This window comes from Mauremys mutica, chromosome 10 (assembly GCF_020497125.1).
Source record: "Mauremys mutica isolate MM-2020 ecotype Southern chromosome 10, ASM2049712v1, whole genome shotgun sequence".
Lineage (NCBI taxonomy): Eukaryota > Metazoa > Chordata > Testudines > Geoemydidae > Mauremys > Mauremys mutica.
Genome location: NC_059081.1, coordinates 12,500,387 through 12,517,914, shown reverse-complemented (window position 1 = coordinate 12,517,914; position 17,528 = coordinate 12,500,387). Strand labels below are relative to the sequence as shown.

The window sequence follows — 17,528 nt, the reverse complement described above, 5'->3', positions numbered from 1 at the left end:
TAAGAGGACTCACTATGGAACTGGGAGCAAGGAACATCTTAGTACTCTGCCACTGACTTGCTTTGTGGCCGTAGGCAAGTCACTTATGGCCTGATTTTCAGAAGTGCTGACCAACCCCAGTTCCCAGTGAAGTCAATGATACCTGTTTTCAAAATCAGGTCATTAATATCCCTAGGCCTAATTTTGCCCCTGAAAAATACGAGAATCTCCTCTCACTGGCTTCATTGTGAATTACTTGTATCTCACTGTGGACGGAATTGGGTCTTAAATGTCTATGTTTGCCCTGTCTGTAAAGTGGGGGTAATACAAGACAGGGTTGTTATGGGGACGTAGCTAATGTTTGGACAGTTTTTTCAATATACATCGAGTGTTTTATGCATGCTATGTCTTACTGGTATTAATAATAGCAATCTGCCGAGGACATATTAACAATGAAATAAAATGCAAAATGGTGATGCATAGTTTTTTTGTTTTTTGTTTTTTTGGCAGGGTGTCCAATTCTGTCCTAGTTTCAGTCCAAACCACCTTTTCTTTAGCATCCAATGTGACGCTGATTGACATTGTTAGCAGTGTACGAAGCTACATTAGCGCTTGCAAAACTCCTGCTGAAACCTGCCAGTTCATCTCCAACTTTAGGCTGCTCCACAGAGGTAAATAACATCCGGATTGATCATAATGAAAGTGGAAAGCAATCAGCCTTTTATTTGTTTGTTCTTAAAGTGACTGTGGCCCTCTGAAAAGTCCCTTTCAAATATTTATCTCATTTAAATGGAAGTCATCTTAAAGCCCCTGCAGCGGAAAAAGAGACTGCAGATTTCAAGCTTTATCTTACCCGCATGTGTGAGAAATCTGCCTCTTTGTGAAAACATTACATGGGTGAAAGACATTACACAGCACAGAATTCCAGTCATTGTGAATGGTCCTTTCATCTCTGGGATACAGCATTGAATCCCATCCAGATCAAAAAAATACGAGACTTATTCTAATCACATGGTTTGAAGCTATCAAAATGATTTGAGTGCAGGGCTTAGTGCTGCTAAAAACGGGGAGGGTGACCCCAAGTGAGGTTTATAGTGAGACAAGCCTTTCCAATCAATTTGATTATAGTGTTTCTTGGCTGCTATAGTTAATCTGTACATGCTGGGGGTGGGTTTTTCTTAGTGCCAGATTCCACTGGTGAAAATGAATGGTATTAAAATGGTTTGAGGCAGAGTAACATTTCTATACAGACCCCTCCACCTACCAAGGACCAAACATGGGATGCAGTGTGTGACTAAGAACCAAAACATGATTCATTCAGGAAACTTTAAAATGCTGTTGGATTCCTTCCTTCCATGGACATAGGTTTCTGTAGCCTCCGTTTCATGAGAGTGTATTCCTGATGTTCCAGTCCAAGTGAGGGGAACCCAAATTTGTGTGCAACACAGGTAGCCTTCAGACGAAAATGAGTGTTATCCCATGAAACGAGGGACATTTGAGAGACAGGTTTCCATTAAAAAAATCTACATCCAGAGCTTTGTGACATAGCTGTAGATGTTTTGCTGAGAGGATGAAAGTTGGCAACATTTAGCCTTGGGCCTGAGTCTGAAAGAAAAAGAACATTTAAAACAATTTAAAGAAAAAATGGTCTGGCCATTGAAAGTTGGGAGTTTTTAACTCCTTTTCTCGGGGGCTATTTTGCTTATCTAGTCTGACCTCCTGCATAACAGATGCCAAAGCTCTTCACCTGCTAATTCCTGCCGCCAGCCCAATTAAAGTGGTGGCACTTGATTTGATAGGCCAGCGGGTGGCCTCTTCTGCACTTTTATTTTGGGAGGGTTAGTGTCTAACTTCCCATTAAAGATAAACAGAATTGTCGACAGCACAAAATCTTCTGTTACAGAAGTATTAAAATTCAGACAAATTCAGAAGGGAAGGGATTCGAGAAGAGCTGGGACAGTAAAGAGTCATGAGCTCCAGTTGGGAGGCATAATGTCACAGAAGTTGTAGCAATGATTTATTGTCCTCCCAAGTTCACCCAACTTGACCCAGCTCTCCTCAGTCAGGCCTGAATCAAAGCCCAGCAAAGGCAATGGAAGTCTTCCTGTGAACTGCAGAGGGCACTGGATCAGGCCTGTAGTTCAGTTATGAATCTTTACAGGCAGTAAGTAACTCCATTTCCCTTAATTCTTTTATTCTGGCCAGTCACGTTTCTGTGACTCAGCATTAAGACGACGGGATCCGTTTTCATGCTGCTTAAGATGAGTACTGGGGTTTCCTTGTTCTGCAATCAAATATGTTGCACAGCCTGGTTCAGAATCCTTACAGGCTCAGAGACCTGGTCTTGGGGAGCGCATTCCTATACTGCAGAATTCACTCCCTAATACCTTGTACTTATATAGCCCTTCTCGTCTTCAAAGTACTTCACAAACATTAATTGCTCATTTCCCCGTGTTGCCGTATTAAAGAGAATGGAAATGAGGCAAGGGTAAGTAATTTACCCAAGGCCACATAGAGTATGTCTACACTGCAGTTAGACAACCATGGCTGACCCGTGCCAGCTGACTCGGGCTCCTGGGCTCAGGCTAAGGGGCTGTTTAATTGTGGTGTAGTTGTTTGAGCTCGGTTCTGCAGCCCAAGCTCCGGGACCCTCCAATCTCACAGGGTCCTAGAGCTCAGGCTTCAGCCCGAGCCCCAATGTCTACACCACAACTAAACAGCCCTAGGAGCCCAAGTCATCTGGCATGGGCCAGCCATGGGTTTTTAATTGCACTGTAGACATACCCATAGACTCAAGATTAGAGCTAGGATTAGAATTCATGAGTTTCTAGCTCCTGGTTCCATGCTAAGAGCAGTGGCCATACCCCTCTCTTTCTCTGTTCTCCTAGTTTGGTTTGTTTGTACCAGAAGTGTGGGGAAACTACATCTTGGCTGAAATTATACCAGTGTTTCTGGAGTATGCTGCTGTGGTTCTCCTTACTATATACTACATCTTTACATGTCAGAGGTCTGTCTGTCTGTCTGCTAGAAGGCAGAGATGTGAGGGCATTTACGCTGGAAGAGCTTTACAGAGTGAAGGATACTCTATTTCTCTCTAACAGAGATTTAATGTTTGTGTCCCTTAATCTGAAAGAAATCATCTAGACTGGAAGCACAAGTTGTGTATGGCAAATAGAACAGCACGTACAAGTTCTTTTTTTAACTGAAGATTTCACACATATTTAGACTGACCATCATGTACAACTTTGTAATGGAGAGTTCTGTGAGACTGCTGAATTCTGTCAAGGAATTACTAGGTTAGACAAAGCACTCAAAAATATATTGCAAGGAACAACGCTGTGTTGGTTGGTAGGAGATAGACCTGATGACTCAGTAGGTCTTTTCCATCTCTAGTATCTGTTCAAATATTGATCCTCATAATAAATAAATAATGTATTTACTGCAGAAATGGGCAAAAATCTCATCCAGGTTATAAGCCCTCCAAAGCCAGGGAGTGTTGAGATGCAGGATTTCAATTCATGCCTATTATATTATTTATTATTTGCACTGTGGTAGTGGCTAGGGACCACAACCATAGACGAGAACCCCATTGTGCTAGGTACGGTACAATCACATAACAAAAAGGATACAGATATATATCTCCCAGAACTAGGGACAGCTGTAGAATTTCAAATCCATGTTCTGGTTATAACCCTTCCCTACATGTTTGGACCAATCTCTGTTGTAGGGACTGCCATATCCGGTCCTGTGGCTTTATCTCAAAAGGGAGCAAATATTAATAAAGAAATAGGGGGAAACATTACTGACCTCAGTGTGATACAGGGGGAAAGCTGATGATCAATGTGCATAACGGTGTATTTACAAGGACGCAGGGCCGCCCAGAGGATTCCGGGGGCCCGGGGTCTTCGGCGGCGGGGGGCCCCGCTTCAGCGGTAAGTTGGCGGCGGGGGTCCTTCCATTCCGGGACCCGCCGCCAAAGTGCCCCAAAGACCTACGGCGGGGACCCCGCGCCGCCGAATTACCGCCGAGAGGGGACCCGCCGCCAAGTGCAGCCCCCACCGCGGGTCTTCGGGGCACTTCGGCTGCGGGTCCCAGAACGGAAGGACCTCCCCTCCCCCCGCCGCCAAATTACCGCCGAAGACCCGGCTGCACTCCGGCGGCAGGTCCCGCTTCAGCGGTAATTCGGCGGCGGGGGGGTCCTTCTGTCCTGGAGAGGAAGGACCCCCGGCCAGCGAAGACCGGGAGCGAAGAAGCGAGAGTTTTCCCACCCTGCGCGAGAGTTTTCTGGGGCCCCCGGAGCGAGTGAAGGACCCCGCTCCAGGGGCCCTGAAAAACTCTTGTGGGGGCCCCTGCTGGGCCCGGGGCCTGGGGCAACTTGCCCCCCCCCGGGCGGCCCTGCAAGGACGTGCTGATACTGGTAATGTCTTTATGGCAGTTGGCGGTTTGTGCAGCCAGAAGGACCCTGAATGCGACAGAGAAACTTCGGAATGCACCGACAGAGATGGCATTGCAGTCTGTCAGTGCAAGAGTGGATACTTTAAATACGAGAAGATAGATCATTCCTGCAGAGGTATTGTTCTTTTCACAGCCAGGTTTGCTTTGGTTCTTGCTTAATATTTTGTTTCCAGTTGAAATGATTTTCACACATGTGTTCTTTGTATTTCTTTGCATGCTAAGCAACTCAGTATTATGAATAAATATTAACAGTTTAGATTTCCTCCATTTGGATATGGTGCTTTACAGTAGAAACTGAAGATATTCTCTCTCACTACAGTAATCATAATATTATCACTTTTGGGAGCCTGCTGTGCAAGTCAGAAAGATCCAGTGAAAAGAGACAAGGAGTTGGAATGCAGGAGGCAACAATTCAGTGGCATAGTGCACAGATGACATAGCACACTTTTTTGTGTTGTTCTTTTGTCTGAACTCCAGGGGAAGTAAAGATAATTGTTTTAAATTCACAAGCTGTATTTATGTATCCTTAGTATTTTGAAATGACCAAGTAGCTGAGAAGGAGTGTGAATTTATTTTATCTTAAAAAGGATCATAATAGACATTTAAATACAAGAGCCAGTATCTCTTAACGACTGCCTTAGCAGCCACAGAGCTATTTCACAACATTTGAAATAAATTACGGTCAATTTTGCTGCTGCAGTGATCAAAATAAATGTACATAGGTTCAATGGAGCCCATTGCCTGCTTAGACTAATTGCTCCTGTGGTGTATCGTAAGAAGTCCAGCTTCCTGATCATTAATACACTTATGACTTCGATGGTTATTGTGTACTTTTCGTTTCTGGCCGTGGCTGCAACCTGCTGGATACTGTATAAATGTGTGGGAAGAGTGTCCCTGCTCCAAAGAACTCACAGTCTACAAAAGATGACACCTGGAGCACACTGGTAATTCTGGCTCTGCAAATATCTAATATCAATGAGGTTTAAGGGAGGAGTTCTCAAAGGAGCCGGAAGGAGCTTGAAAATCTCAACCTAAATACCATTCCTCATGCGTTCCATTCATCTCCAGGTAGCTGCCATTCCCATCCTTTCCAGGACATGTCACCAAGCCTGCAGGGTTGATGAAGAAAAGGCTACCACAGGCTTGCCATGTCGGCTTCTGTGAGGTGCATTTTTCTCAATAAAACCAAGTGCCCTTGTGTGAGCAGAGAGAGGCTCTGATCACTTCCTCCCATCCAAGAGTCCCCTCAGGCATTCACTGGATGAGGGAGGTCAAGCTGGACAAAAAGAAATCCTGAGTGAAAAGTCGAAAGAGGATTGGAGTTGAACATTCTGCCTGGCTGCAGGCCTCTCTAGTCCTTAATATCTCCCACCCCGCCCCCTCCACCTCCACCTCCCAGTTTAGATTCATAGGCATAGTTTGACTTCTATAATTGGGGGCAGCTCCAATCAGGCTAATGGGGACGTGTGTGGGGGTCCAATTCTGCGCCTTGTGGGGGCAACGCACCCCCTGCCTCCCCCAAACTACAGCGATGTTTAGATTTCGGATTAGCCGGTAATAGTTAGAAGCTTGGAGAGTGGGAGTGGCACAGTGAGCTCTCTTCGAAGCAGAGTCAAAGGAACTGGAAGCCAGCAGCATGACAGGAGGGGGAGAGCGGGTGGGGTAGTGAAAGGGAAATAGGAGCAGAGTTCTGCAGCTCTGCATTACATTTAAAGAACCCTCGGATGCCCAGAAATGGTGCATCCAGGACCTGCCCCTGCCCTCTGTGCGATAGATTTTCTGTCTGTAAGTGGGGGGGGTGCACTGACTGTACAGCTGTGCAGCTGCATGCCTGCGGGTGAGGGATTGGGGTCAGGTTGGGCCACAAAATCTGCCAGTCCTTCCCCACTTCCCAAGCAGCAGAAGCGTGCTAAGGCTCTGGAGACTACACTAATAGTTAGTCTGCAGTCACCTTTGTGGAGTGCAGCCTGGGAGATAGGATTGCTCCCAACGCAGGGTTCTGTAATGCCCAATCTAGTTACTCAGGCTGGGGGAAGATTTCCCCAAGTCCTTTTCATGGATCTTGTAACATGAACAAACCACTCTATCTCTGCTCTTTTGCTGACACCTCACTATTATGTACAGGTCGGGTGTATATAATTTTGTATTTATTTGCATGTTGTCCTGGTTTCTGGTTGACTGAGACACTTATCACGTGTCCTTCTACTTGTGGACTCTTCCTTGTAGGGTGACCAGATGTCCCGATTTTGTATGGACAGTCCCGATTTTGGGGGCTTTTTTCTCACCCCCCTCCTGATTTTTTACACTTGCTATCTGGTCACCCTACTTCCTTGATTTTATAAAAATCAAAAGAGAAAGTTCATAATAAATCTAATACAATTAATATGATGGACAGACTTAAATATGAATGATGATTGGCAACTAAATAGCCAAAAAAACTACAATCGCGAGATATTGAAAAAAATTGGTTTTAAAAAAAAGCCAGACTGGTTTAAAAGGGAAATTAAAGCAGCAATAAAAAATAATATAAATAATAAATGGAAAAAAGGGAAAGTTGATAGCAGTGAAAATATTTGGTTAGGGAAGGAAAACGATACAAGGAGAAATCTATGGCCAGAAAAGTTAAGTACAATAGGAAGGAGTTTTTTAAGTAATTCAGGAACTGAAGAAGTCCTAATAATGGTATTGGCCCATTATTAGATGGAAATGGTAGAACTGTTGAGCAGAAAAGGCAGAAGTGTCAAGTAAATATTTCTATTCTTGGAAAAATCAGATAATGTATTTATATCATATGATGAAATATTTTTCATTCCGACAATAACTAAGAAAGCTGTTAAATAGCAGCTACTAACGTCAGACAGTTTTAAATCAGCATGTCCAGAAAACTTGCACTCGAGAGTTTTAAAAGAGTTGACTGAGGAGCTCACTAGACCATTAATATTGATTTTTAATAAGTCTTAGAACACTGGAAAAGTTCCAGAAGACTGGAAAAGAGCTAATGTTGTGCCAATATTTTAACAGGGTAAACAAGATGATTGGGCAATTATAGGCCAGTCAGCCTGACACAATTCCTGGACAAAACAATAGAATGGCTAATATGAGACTCAATTAATAAAGAATTGAAGGAGGTAATATAATTAATGCCAGTCAACATGGGTTGAGGGAAGAAAGAAACAATTTTTTTTTTCAAAACAATCTGTTTTGGATGACTTGAAATGCTCTGTTTCGATTAAATCAAAACATTGTTCCGATTCTAACATCTAAAAATATATATACATTTCAAAACGAAAAATCAGAATGCTTCGTTTCCAATATTTTTAAAACAAAATGTCATTGAAATGGCCATATTCCCACAAAGTTTTGATTCTGATGAAATTCCATTTTCCTATGGAAACATGTTCCATAAAAAAAAAATGGGACCAGCTCTAATTGTTATCTGAGGTGCCAGTCCCGCAAGGCACTTAAGCACTTGAGTGGTCCCATTGAAGGCAGTTGGCAGGTTTCACAGTGTGGCTCAGCCCCATAAATGAAGTAAGTTCAGCTCCCTTGTACCAAGGCAGGTGCTCCCTTTTGGCCAGTTAAGAGGGAGGGACAGCACCTGGGAGGGCTAAAGGATTAGGGAGAGACAGGAGGAGGTCTCTGGGGAAAGCAACAGAGAGTTGTCTGCAGGCGTTCCCTGGAAAGGAGGAGGAATTATCAGGAAGCCAGCGGAGGAGCTAGCCTGCTGACTTTTCAAGAGCCAGTGCCAGCAGGCTGAAAAGAGCTGAGGGCTAGGAAGCCAATGGAGGGGCTAGCCAGCCATCCTTCCTGAGCCAGAAAGTCATGGCTGGAGAGGGCTGAAGGCTCAGAGCAACAGAGGGAGATGTCTGCTGGCTCTCAGAGTTGGAGAGCTGAAGCCAGAGGGCCAGAAGGCTGGGAGTGAGGTGTCATGAGGGACGCTGGAGCCATACAGGAGGGCTGAGGAATGGAAGTGCTGTTCTGGAGATCTGGGGCATGGCAAAATAACACTGGGACTCTATTGGATGTTCTCTCTAGACTTGGGTTGTGGGACTTGGTTGGGACTTGTTTCGTTATGGTTTAGATGCATGGGACTTTTTAAATAAATGAACCCCACAAGGGCCATTCGTACTCAGAAAGACTGCTTGGGGAGTCTGAAGGAGGGAAATGGAGGCAGGTGTGCTTGTCATGCCTCAACCTGCCACCAGAGGGTGCTCCAGAGAAGCACTGCCCTATGACAGGGGACTACTCTTGTGCATAAAGTTAAGCATGGGCCAAAATTGATAGCAGTTGTACAGTGTGATCTGATAGCTGAGTTCCTATTATTAGTAGTATTTATTTTTGTAGCACCTATGAGCCTCATTCATATACCAGGACCCCGTTGTACTTGGCTCTCTTGATAGGAGGACTTTAAAGGACCAAGAATGCCAGAAATAATGCCCAGCTTCTTGTTAATAAGAGTTTGTGCTTCTATTCTGCTCTACATGGCAGTGAATATTGACCTCTTCTTTGTCATATGTTGCATTCCCCACCTCACACTAAGAGCAGTGGATCCTGCATTCCTTTACCTCCAGCACTGTCTCAGATTATGTATTAACAGGCCCAAATGCTTGACATTTAAGCTTCGTTGTGGTTGCAGCTCGTGTGCGTGTATTTGGAAAAGAGCTGAGATGCTGCCTGTCTTTTCTTTTCAAGCTCTTAAGATTTCAAGGGTGTATCTACACTGCAACATAAGCCCATCCTTGATCCTGGGCTCCAAGCTACTCCCCCTTGCGTCTACACTGCAGTTGCACTAACACAGGGCTCAGAAGCAGGGTCCCAGGACTTTGCAGGGCTGGAGGATCCAAGCTCAAGTTAAGCTGGGACCCAGGATCCGAGCCTTATTGCTTTGCAGTGTAGACGCAGCCCCCCAGAGAGGGTCCAGGGAGTCAACCGAATGTAAGAACATGGCCATACTGGGTCAGACCAAAGGTCCATCTAGCCAAGTATGCTGTCTTCTAACAGTGGCCAATGCCAGGTGCTTCCAACAAAATTAACAGAACAGGTAATCGTCAAGTGATCCAGCCCCTGTTGCCCATTCCCAGCTTCCAGCAAACAGAGGCTAGGGACACCAACCCTGTCCATCTTGGCTAATAGCCATCAGTGGATCTATCCTCCAGGAATTATCTAGTTCTTTTTTGAACCCTTTTAGAGTCTTGGCCTTCATAACATTCTTAAGCAAAGAGTTCCAGAGGTTGACTCTGTGTTGTGTGAAGAAATACTTCCTTTTGTTTGTTTTAAACCTGCTGCCTCTTAATTTCAGTAGGTGACACCTAGTTCTTGTGTTATGAGGAGTAAACCACACTTCCTTACTTACTTTCTCCACACCAGTCATGATTTTATAGACCTCTATCATATCCACCCTTAGTCCTCTCTTTTCCAAGCTGTTAAATCCCAGTCTTATTAATCTCTCCTCATATGGAAGCTATTCTATACTCCTAATCATTTTTGTTGCCCTTTTCTGTACCTTTTCCAATTCCAATGTATCTTTTTTGTATCTTTTTTGAGATGGGGTGACCACATCTGCACACAGTATTCAAGATGTGGGTGTGCCATGGATTTATATAGAGGCAATATGATATTTTTATTATATTTATGATACCTTATTATCTATCCCTTTCCTAATGATTCCGAACATTCTTTTGACTGCTGCTGCACATGGAGTGGATATTTTCAGAGAACTATCCACAATGATTCCAAGATCTCTTTCTTAAGTGGTATCAACTAATTTAGATAATTTTATGTGTATAGTTGGGATTATATTTTCCAATGTGCATTACTTTGCATTTATCAACATTGAATTTCATCTGCTATTTTGTTGCCTAGTCCTGCACACCACATTTCAGGAAAGATGTGGACAAATGGGAGAAAGTCCAGAGAAGAGCAACAAAAATGATTAAAGGTCTAGAAATCATGACCTATGAGGAAAGATTTAAAAAATTGGGTTTATTTAATCTGGAGAAGAGAAGACTGAGAGGGGACATGATAACAGTTTTCAAGTACATAAAAGGTTGTTACAAGGAGGAGGTGAAAAATTGTTCTCCTTAACCTCTGAGGATAGGACAAGAAGCAGTGGGTTTAAATTGCAGCAAGGGCGGTTTAGGTTGGACATTAGGAAAAACTTCCTGTCAGGGTGGTTAAGCACTGGAACAAATTGCCTACAGAGGTTGTGGAATCGCTGTTATTGGAGGATTTTAAGATCAGATTAGACAAACACCTGTCACAAATGGTCTAGTTATTACTTGGGTCTGGTCTCCACCACAAACCTATATTGGTATAACTACATCGCTCAGGGGTGTGAAAAATCCATAGCCCTGAGCGACATAGTTATACCAACCTAACCCCCGGTGTAGACAGCGCTATGTCGGCAAAAGAGTTTTCTCTCACCGACATTGCTACCGCTTCTAAGGGAGGTGGATTGACTAAGCCATCAGGCTTAGAGTATTTTCATTAAAGCGCTACAGCTGCATCAGTAGATCTGTGCCAATGAAGCATTTTAAGTGTAGATATGCCCCAGGTCCTGCACTGAGTGGAAGGGCTGGCTTGGATGAGCTATTGAGGTCCCTTCCAGTTCTAACACTTCTATGATTCTATGCCTAGAGCTTCTATCTACAGCAGGGGTCAGCAACGTATGGCACACGTGCCACCTTTGGCACGCGAGCCGATTTTGCCAGGCATGCAGTTGCCAGCCAGAGTCCCGGCCGTCGGCCCCGCTCAGCACACAGCCGGCTGAGTGAACAGAACCCCAGGCCAGCAGAGGCTGAGTGGGACTGGCAGCCAGGACCCCAGACCGGCGGCCGGCACACTCCCCAGCTCTCCCCTCCCCGTGCTCGGGTTCTGTGGCTCCCGGGAGTGTGAGCCACCGGGGTGTGGGGCCCTGAGCCTGCTGTGGGAGGGGTGGCAGCAGCAGCTCACACTCCCGGGAGCCGCAGAGCCTGAGCACGGCGAGGGAGAAGCCGGGGGGCACACGGGGACCGCTGCCCGCATGCATCTGCTGCAGGAGCCCTCCCGGAGGAGAGCACCAGGCCACAGCCCGGGCAGGCGGCCCCCCCAGCTGCCCCCTCACCACGCTTGGGTTCTGCGGTTCCCGGGAGTGTGAGCTGCCGCCGCCGCTGCCCCTCTCACAGCTCCCCCCCTCCCACTGCCTCAGCACTCCCCGTGGAGCTTTGGTTGGGGCAGTCAGGGGACAGGTAGGGGATAGGGCCCTAGGGGGGTAGTTAGGGTGGGGGGGTCTCAGGAGGGGGTAGTCAGGGGACAAGGAGCAGGGAGGCTTAGGTAGGGGGTGGGGTTCTGGGGGGCAGTTAGGGGCAGGGGTCCCAGGAGGGGGCAGTCAGGGGACAAGGAGCCGGGGGGGGGGTTGGGGGTTCTGATCAGGGCAACCGGGGTGGGAATTAGGAGGGAGTGGATGGGGGCGGGGGCTCTCCCCTCGTTTTTGATTGTTGAAATATAGTAACCCTAGGCGAGGGGGTAGCCAGGGGGCACATGGGGACTGGCTCCCGCATATATCCACTGCAGCCTGCAGGAGCCCCCGGAGGGGCGCCAGGGCCGCAGCCTGGGCAGGAGGGGGAGGGGCGCAGCTGCTCTCCGCTAGCAGCGCCACTGCCTTTGCAGGGCTGCTGCCCCCCTTGCACCGCGCCGGCTCCTCCATGGCTGGGGCTCGCTGCTGCCGCAAGTGGGATGCTCTGGCTCTCCGGTGCCTCCGGAAGGCAGCTCCTCCCTGCTGAGCTGCTGCAGCAGCCCAAGCCTGGCAAAGCCAGTGAGTGGACTCGGAGCAGGGGACTGTGCACCCTCCAGGGGAGTTCAGGGGGCGGGGAGGGGGGAACCTGGTCTGGGGAGCAGCCCCTGGGCATGGCTGGCCCCTGGGGTCTATAAAGGCTCATTGGGATTTGCCTCTCAATGGACTGATGTGAAGGGGGGGGCAAGGTGGAAGTTTCGCTTAGGGCGCAAAATATCCTTGCACTGGCCTTGCCCCGGGGATGCATGCACCCCAGGTTAAGAACCACTGCACTAAACTGATAAGATCTGCATTTTAATTTAATTTTAAATGAAGCTTCTTAAACGTTTTAAAAAACTTGTTTACTTTACATACAACAATAGTTTATAGACTTATAGAGAGAGACCTTCTGAAAACGTTAAAATGTATTACTGGCACGCAAAACCTTAAATTAGAGTGAATAAATGAAGACTCGGCACAGCACTACTGAAGGGTTGCCGACCCCTGATCTACAGCAATACAAATAATAAATACACACCTACTTACAGTTCACCACTGAGGGATGCTCATCACCTTTCTCTTTAATTTTCTAGCTTGCAAAGATGGATTTAGGCTTGAAAATGAGACCTGTGTGAGGTACAGTAATCTCTGTTTCTTAACCTAACTCCCTTTTCCCCACCCACTCCCAAAATTGCTTTGGTAACATGTTGTCACAACTAAGGCTCAGATGTTTAAAACTCATAGTTCTTTCCTGTTACAGGTGCCCGTTCGGCTTGGGGGGATTGAACTGTGGAAACCGTAAGTATGGAACTTCTTGTCCTTTCACATTATTCTTTGTTAGGGTCATGAGGGCACAAATGGCTCTTCTATTTCTGATATGTTTTCAGCCTGAACTGCAATCAGAGTGCTTTGTTCTTCTAATTAGTGGGGCAGAATTTCCCTTGGATCACCATTACCAGTCAGCACTAATGAGAAATTCTTATCCTTTTTTATAAAATTCAGTTCTTACCCAATGCTAGAAAGTTGGAGTAATAAGTGGGGAGGGATAGCTCAGTGGTTTGAGCATTGGCCTGCTAAACCCAGGGTTGTGAGTTCAGTCTTTGAGGGGGCCACTTAGGGATCTGGGGCAAAAATCAGTACTTGGTCCTGCTAGTGAAGGCAGGGGGCTGGACTCAATGACCTTTCAAGGTCCCTTCCAGTTCTAGGAGATAGGTATATATCCAATTATTATTTTTTATTATAAGTTTTATTGCTGAACCAGCTGTGGTCATTTGCTCAACATTAAAGCTGGTCAAAAAATTCCAACATTTTGGGTGGAAAAAAGTCCCAAATTGGGCCAAAAAGTTGAAATGTCAATTTTTTTCTCAGATTAGAAATTCAAAAATCATTTAATTTGAAAGCATCATATAGTTTCATTTAATAATATCAGAACATTAATAATCTAATCTAATCTAAATGTCTAAGCAAAATGAAACAAACAAGGAAGTCGTAACAAATCATTTCAAAATTTTACCATAGGACATTTTGTTGAGGTTTTCTTGTTCCTGCAAAAAGTTTCAATTTTGATCAAACTGAATTTTCCGATGGAAGAGTGTTCCATCCATTTTTTCGACCAGCTCTACTCAACATTTTACCACAAATGACTTCTTGGAGGCCTCCCCTGCACATGTATAGACTCACAGACTTTAAGGTCAGAAGGGATCATTGTGATCATCTGGTCTGACCTTCTGCACATTGCAGGCCATAGATCATTACCTACCCACTCCTGTAACAGACCCATACCCTCTGGCTGAGTTACTGAAGTCATCAAACCATGGCTTAAAGACTTCAAGTTATAGAGAATTCACCATTTACACTAGTTTAAACCTGCAGGGGACCCGTGCCCCATGCTGCAGAGGACTGTGAAAAAGTACAGTCTGTCATGAGTTGATTACTGCTGCGTAAAGATGATCTGACTTTCCGTTGCACACCTCTCGTACGTTCATAGGTACAAACTGTTCCAAAGAAGGGACCTGTTTTTCCATGTCTCACAGTTCCCATTTTTCTTCCCGGTCCTCCAAAACTCCCCAACTCCAGGTAAATCTACCTGACATAATTTAATGTCCTATTTGATAATTACTGAACAAGAGAAGATAATTCCTAATCCTTTTGCCTGATGGATAGATATGGAGCTATATACCTGTATACCCACTTAAATATTTATAAGCATGTTATCGTTTCTAAGTCAGTGAGGTTGCCTGTGTCTCTTGTGTTTAGCATATCAGCTAATCACCGTGGTGATTGCAGCTGCAGGAGGGGGACTTCTGCTTATCCTGGTGATAGCACTGATCATCACTTGCTGCCGGTAGGTATCGTAAACCAGATGCCAAATCCTGTGTTAGTGATGTTAATGGATTATGCAGGACTTAGTGCCTCACATCTAGACCTGAAAGGCCAAACATGCAGAGGACAAAACCTAGTGTAAACAATAGATTTAGTGGAGATACCAAAGGATATATTGTACTTACACTTCAGGGAAAATCTTTTTTTCCCAGGAGCCAGCCCAAGTAACTCAACAGAGTGCTGGGAATCATGTCCATTGGGAAGGGGAGATAAAGGAAACCCGCCTGCTCCAAGCCATGGAGCAGCAAAGGAGCTGCCTTGCAAAGGCAACTCCTGCTGAGATGAAAGAAACAATTTATGCAATAGGAAAGACTAGAGGATTTAGGGTAGTGGATAATGCTCTGGTGTTCCCCGCCCCAAGCCCCAGCCCAGCCCCACTGCTCAGACACCCTGTTCATGGCCATGTAGGATGGGTCTGCAGAGCTAGATTCCATATCACCCATGAAGTGCAGGCCTCTACGCCTTCGTACAAGTGCTGCCTCTCTTTGGCACCACAAAATTTCTCTGGCCAGGAGGCCTTCTGTACCTATGAACTGGGAGCAACACTTAATTTGTGCCCCGGCACCTCTGGGCTTGGCAGTTCACAGCCCCGGCACCTCTGGGCCTGGCAGTTCACAGCCCCGGCACCTCTGGGCTTGCCACGTCAGTTATGAAAGTAAAAAAATTGCTTGAAGCCTGGCACCTAAAGGCTTGAGCCCCAGCACCTCTTTCATTACAAATTAAGCACCAAATGAGAGGCAGGATTTACCCCATAGTTAAACAGAAGTATACTCCGTATATTTAATATAGCACTTTAAAGTATTAATTAACCTGTACCACACTTTTGTGAAGTAGACAAGTATTATGATACCAGTTCTGTAGATGGGTAACATGATTGTGTCAGGGTTGCCTAGCAAGTCAGTGGTATAGCAAAGAACAGAACCAAGGAGTCCTGACTCCTAGTCTTCATATCTAGGTACAAGATCACCTCCCTTCCTTAAGTAGACTAACCACTCAATAGCATATATGTGCAGCATTGGGATATCCCCCTCTTCGGTGACACAGTTTTGGATCTAAATCTCCTCCAAAGGAGATTCTCATAAGATACAGTAGATAGGCGGGTTGTTTGGGGGGGTGTTTTTGAGATTCTGGGGGTTCAGACAGTTGCCTAGGGCATTGGTCCAAGCAGTTTCAATATACATGCAAAATATGTCTATTCAAATGTACAGAAACTTGAGAAGCTTGACCTTTCCCTGACTTTCGACACTTCCATGACTCTTCTATGAACTAAAATACATAAATTCATTGATTTTAAGGCCAAACAGGACCATTATGATCATCTAATCCAGGGGTGGGCAAACTTTTTGGCCCAAGGGCCACATCAGGGTTGCATAACTATATGGAGGGCTGGATAGGGAAGGCTGTGCCTCCCCAAACAGCCTGGCCCCTGCCCCCTATCCACCCCCTCCCACCTCCCGCTCTCTGACTGCCCCCCCTCAGAATCCCCAACCCATCCAACCCCCACCCTGCTCCTTGTCCCCTGACCACTCCCTCCCGGGACCCCCGCCCCCTATCCAACCCGCCTGCTCCCTGTCCCTTGACTGCCCCTACCCCTATCCACACCCCCGCCCCCGACAGTGCCCCCGGGACTCCCACCCCCTATCCAACTGCCCTCTGCTCCTTGTACCCTGACCCGTCCCCCCGGAATCCTCCCCTGGGATCCCATCCCCTTATCCAACTGCCCCTGCTCCTTGTCCCCCAACTGCCCTCCCAACCCCTATCCACATCCTCGCCCCCGACAGGCCCCCCAGGACTCCCACTCCCAACCCTCCCTGTTCTCCATGCCCAGACCACCCCCCCAGAACCTCCGCCCCATCCGACTGCCCCCTCCTCCATGACTGTCCTCCAGGACCCCCTGCTCCCGTACCCAACTCCCCCTCTCCTTGCCCCCTTACCAGTAGCAGGAGCTCACAGACGCCAGGGGCGGCTCTAGAAATTACGCCGCCCCAAGCAGAGCGGCGGCCGCGCCGCTCTTCCCCGGTCCCGCGGCCGGGGCAGAAGTGCCTGCAGACGGTCCTGTGGTCCCGCGGTCCCAGGGCATGCCTGCGGGAGCTCCGTCCGAGCCGCGGGACCAGTGCACCTGCCGCAGTCATGCCTGCGGGAGCTCAAGCGGAGCCGCGGGAAGAGGGGACCCTCCGCAGTCATGCCCGCGGCAGGTCTGCTCGTCCGGGGCTCCGGTGGACCTCCCGCAGGCATGACTGCGGAAGGTCCGCCGGAGCCAAATGCCGCCCTGCCACGAAATGCCGCCCCACGCACCTGCTTGGCACGCTGGGGTCTGGAGCCGGCCCTGACAGACGCGACACCCGGCCAGAGCCAGCTGCACTCCCCACGTTGCCCAGTGGGAGCGGCGGGCCAGAGCGCGACCTGTGCAGCAGCATGGCTGCGGGGGAGGAGGGACAGCGGGGGAGGGGCCAGGGACTGGGCTCCCTGGCCGGGAGCTCAGGGGCCGGGCAGGATGGTCCCGCGGGCCGGATGTGGCCCGCGGGCCATAGTTTGCCCACATCTGATCGAATCTGACCTCCTGTGTAAAACAGACCCTAGACTCTCACCCAGTGATTCCTGCATCAAGCCCATAACTTCTGTTTGAGCTAAAGCGCATCTCTTTTAGAAAGACAGGCAGTCCTTATGTACAGACTTGAAGTGATGGAGAATCCACCACGTCACTGGGTAAGTTGTTCCGGTGGTTAATTACCCTCACTGTTGAGTCATTCCAACCTTAGTCACAAGGTTTAAGCTTGTCTGCACTGGAGATTCCAGCCAAGCGTGCACCAGTGCAAACCCTGACTATGAACAAGAAAAGCTGCAATTTTTACACTAGTGCAGCTTACCCCAGGGATAAGCTGCATTGGTGAAAACTGGAGTTTTCTTCACCTACAGTCCAGCTTCATACCACTGCCTGCAATCAGGGCAAATCTCCTTAAAT

General features: G+C 47.3%; 1 protein-coding gene across 6 annotated transcripts in view; it reads left to right on the top strand.

The window, feature by feature from the left end:
* HEG1 (heart development protein with EGF like domains 1) overlaps window positions 1–17,528 on the top strand; it is a 42,250-nt gene that overhangs the window by 20,356 nt on the left and 4,366 nt on the right. For 3 of the 6 annotated variants that reach the window (XM_045031736.1, XM_045031737.1, XM_045031735.1), the window contains 5 exons: window positions 490–650; window positions 4,415–4,549; window positions 12,778–12,820; window positions 12,945–12,982; window positions 14,441–14,528. In XM_045031736.1, coding sequence (XP_044887671.1) covers window positions 490–650; window positions 4,415–4,549; window positions 12,778–12,820; window positions 12,945–12,982; window positions 14,441–14,528 — 465 coding nt within the window. Of the gene's footprint in view, window positions 1–489; window positions 651–4,414; window positions 4,550–4,753; window positions 5,082–12,777; window positions 12,821–12,944; window positions 12,983–14,440; window positions 14,529–17,213; window positions 17,273–17,528 lie in introns of those variants that run through there. The other 3 variants (XM_045031739.1, XM_045031738.1, XM_045031740.1) reach the window with 3 other exon arrangements.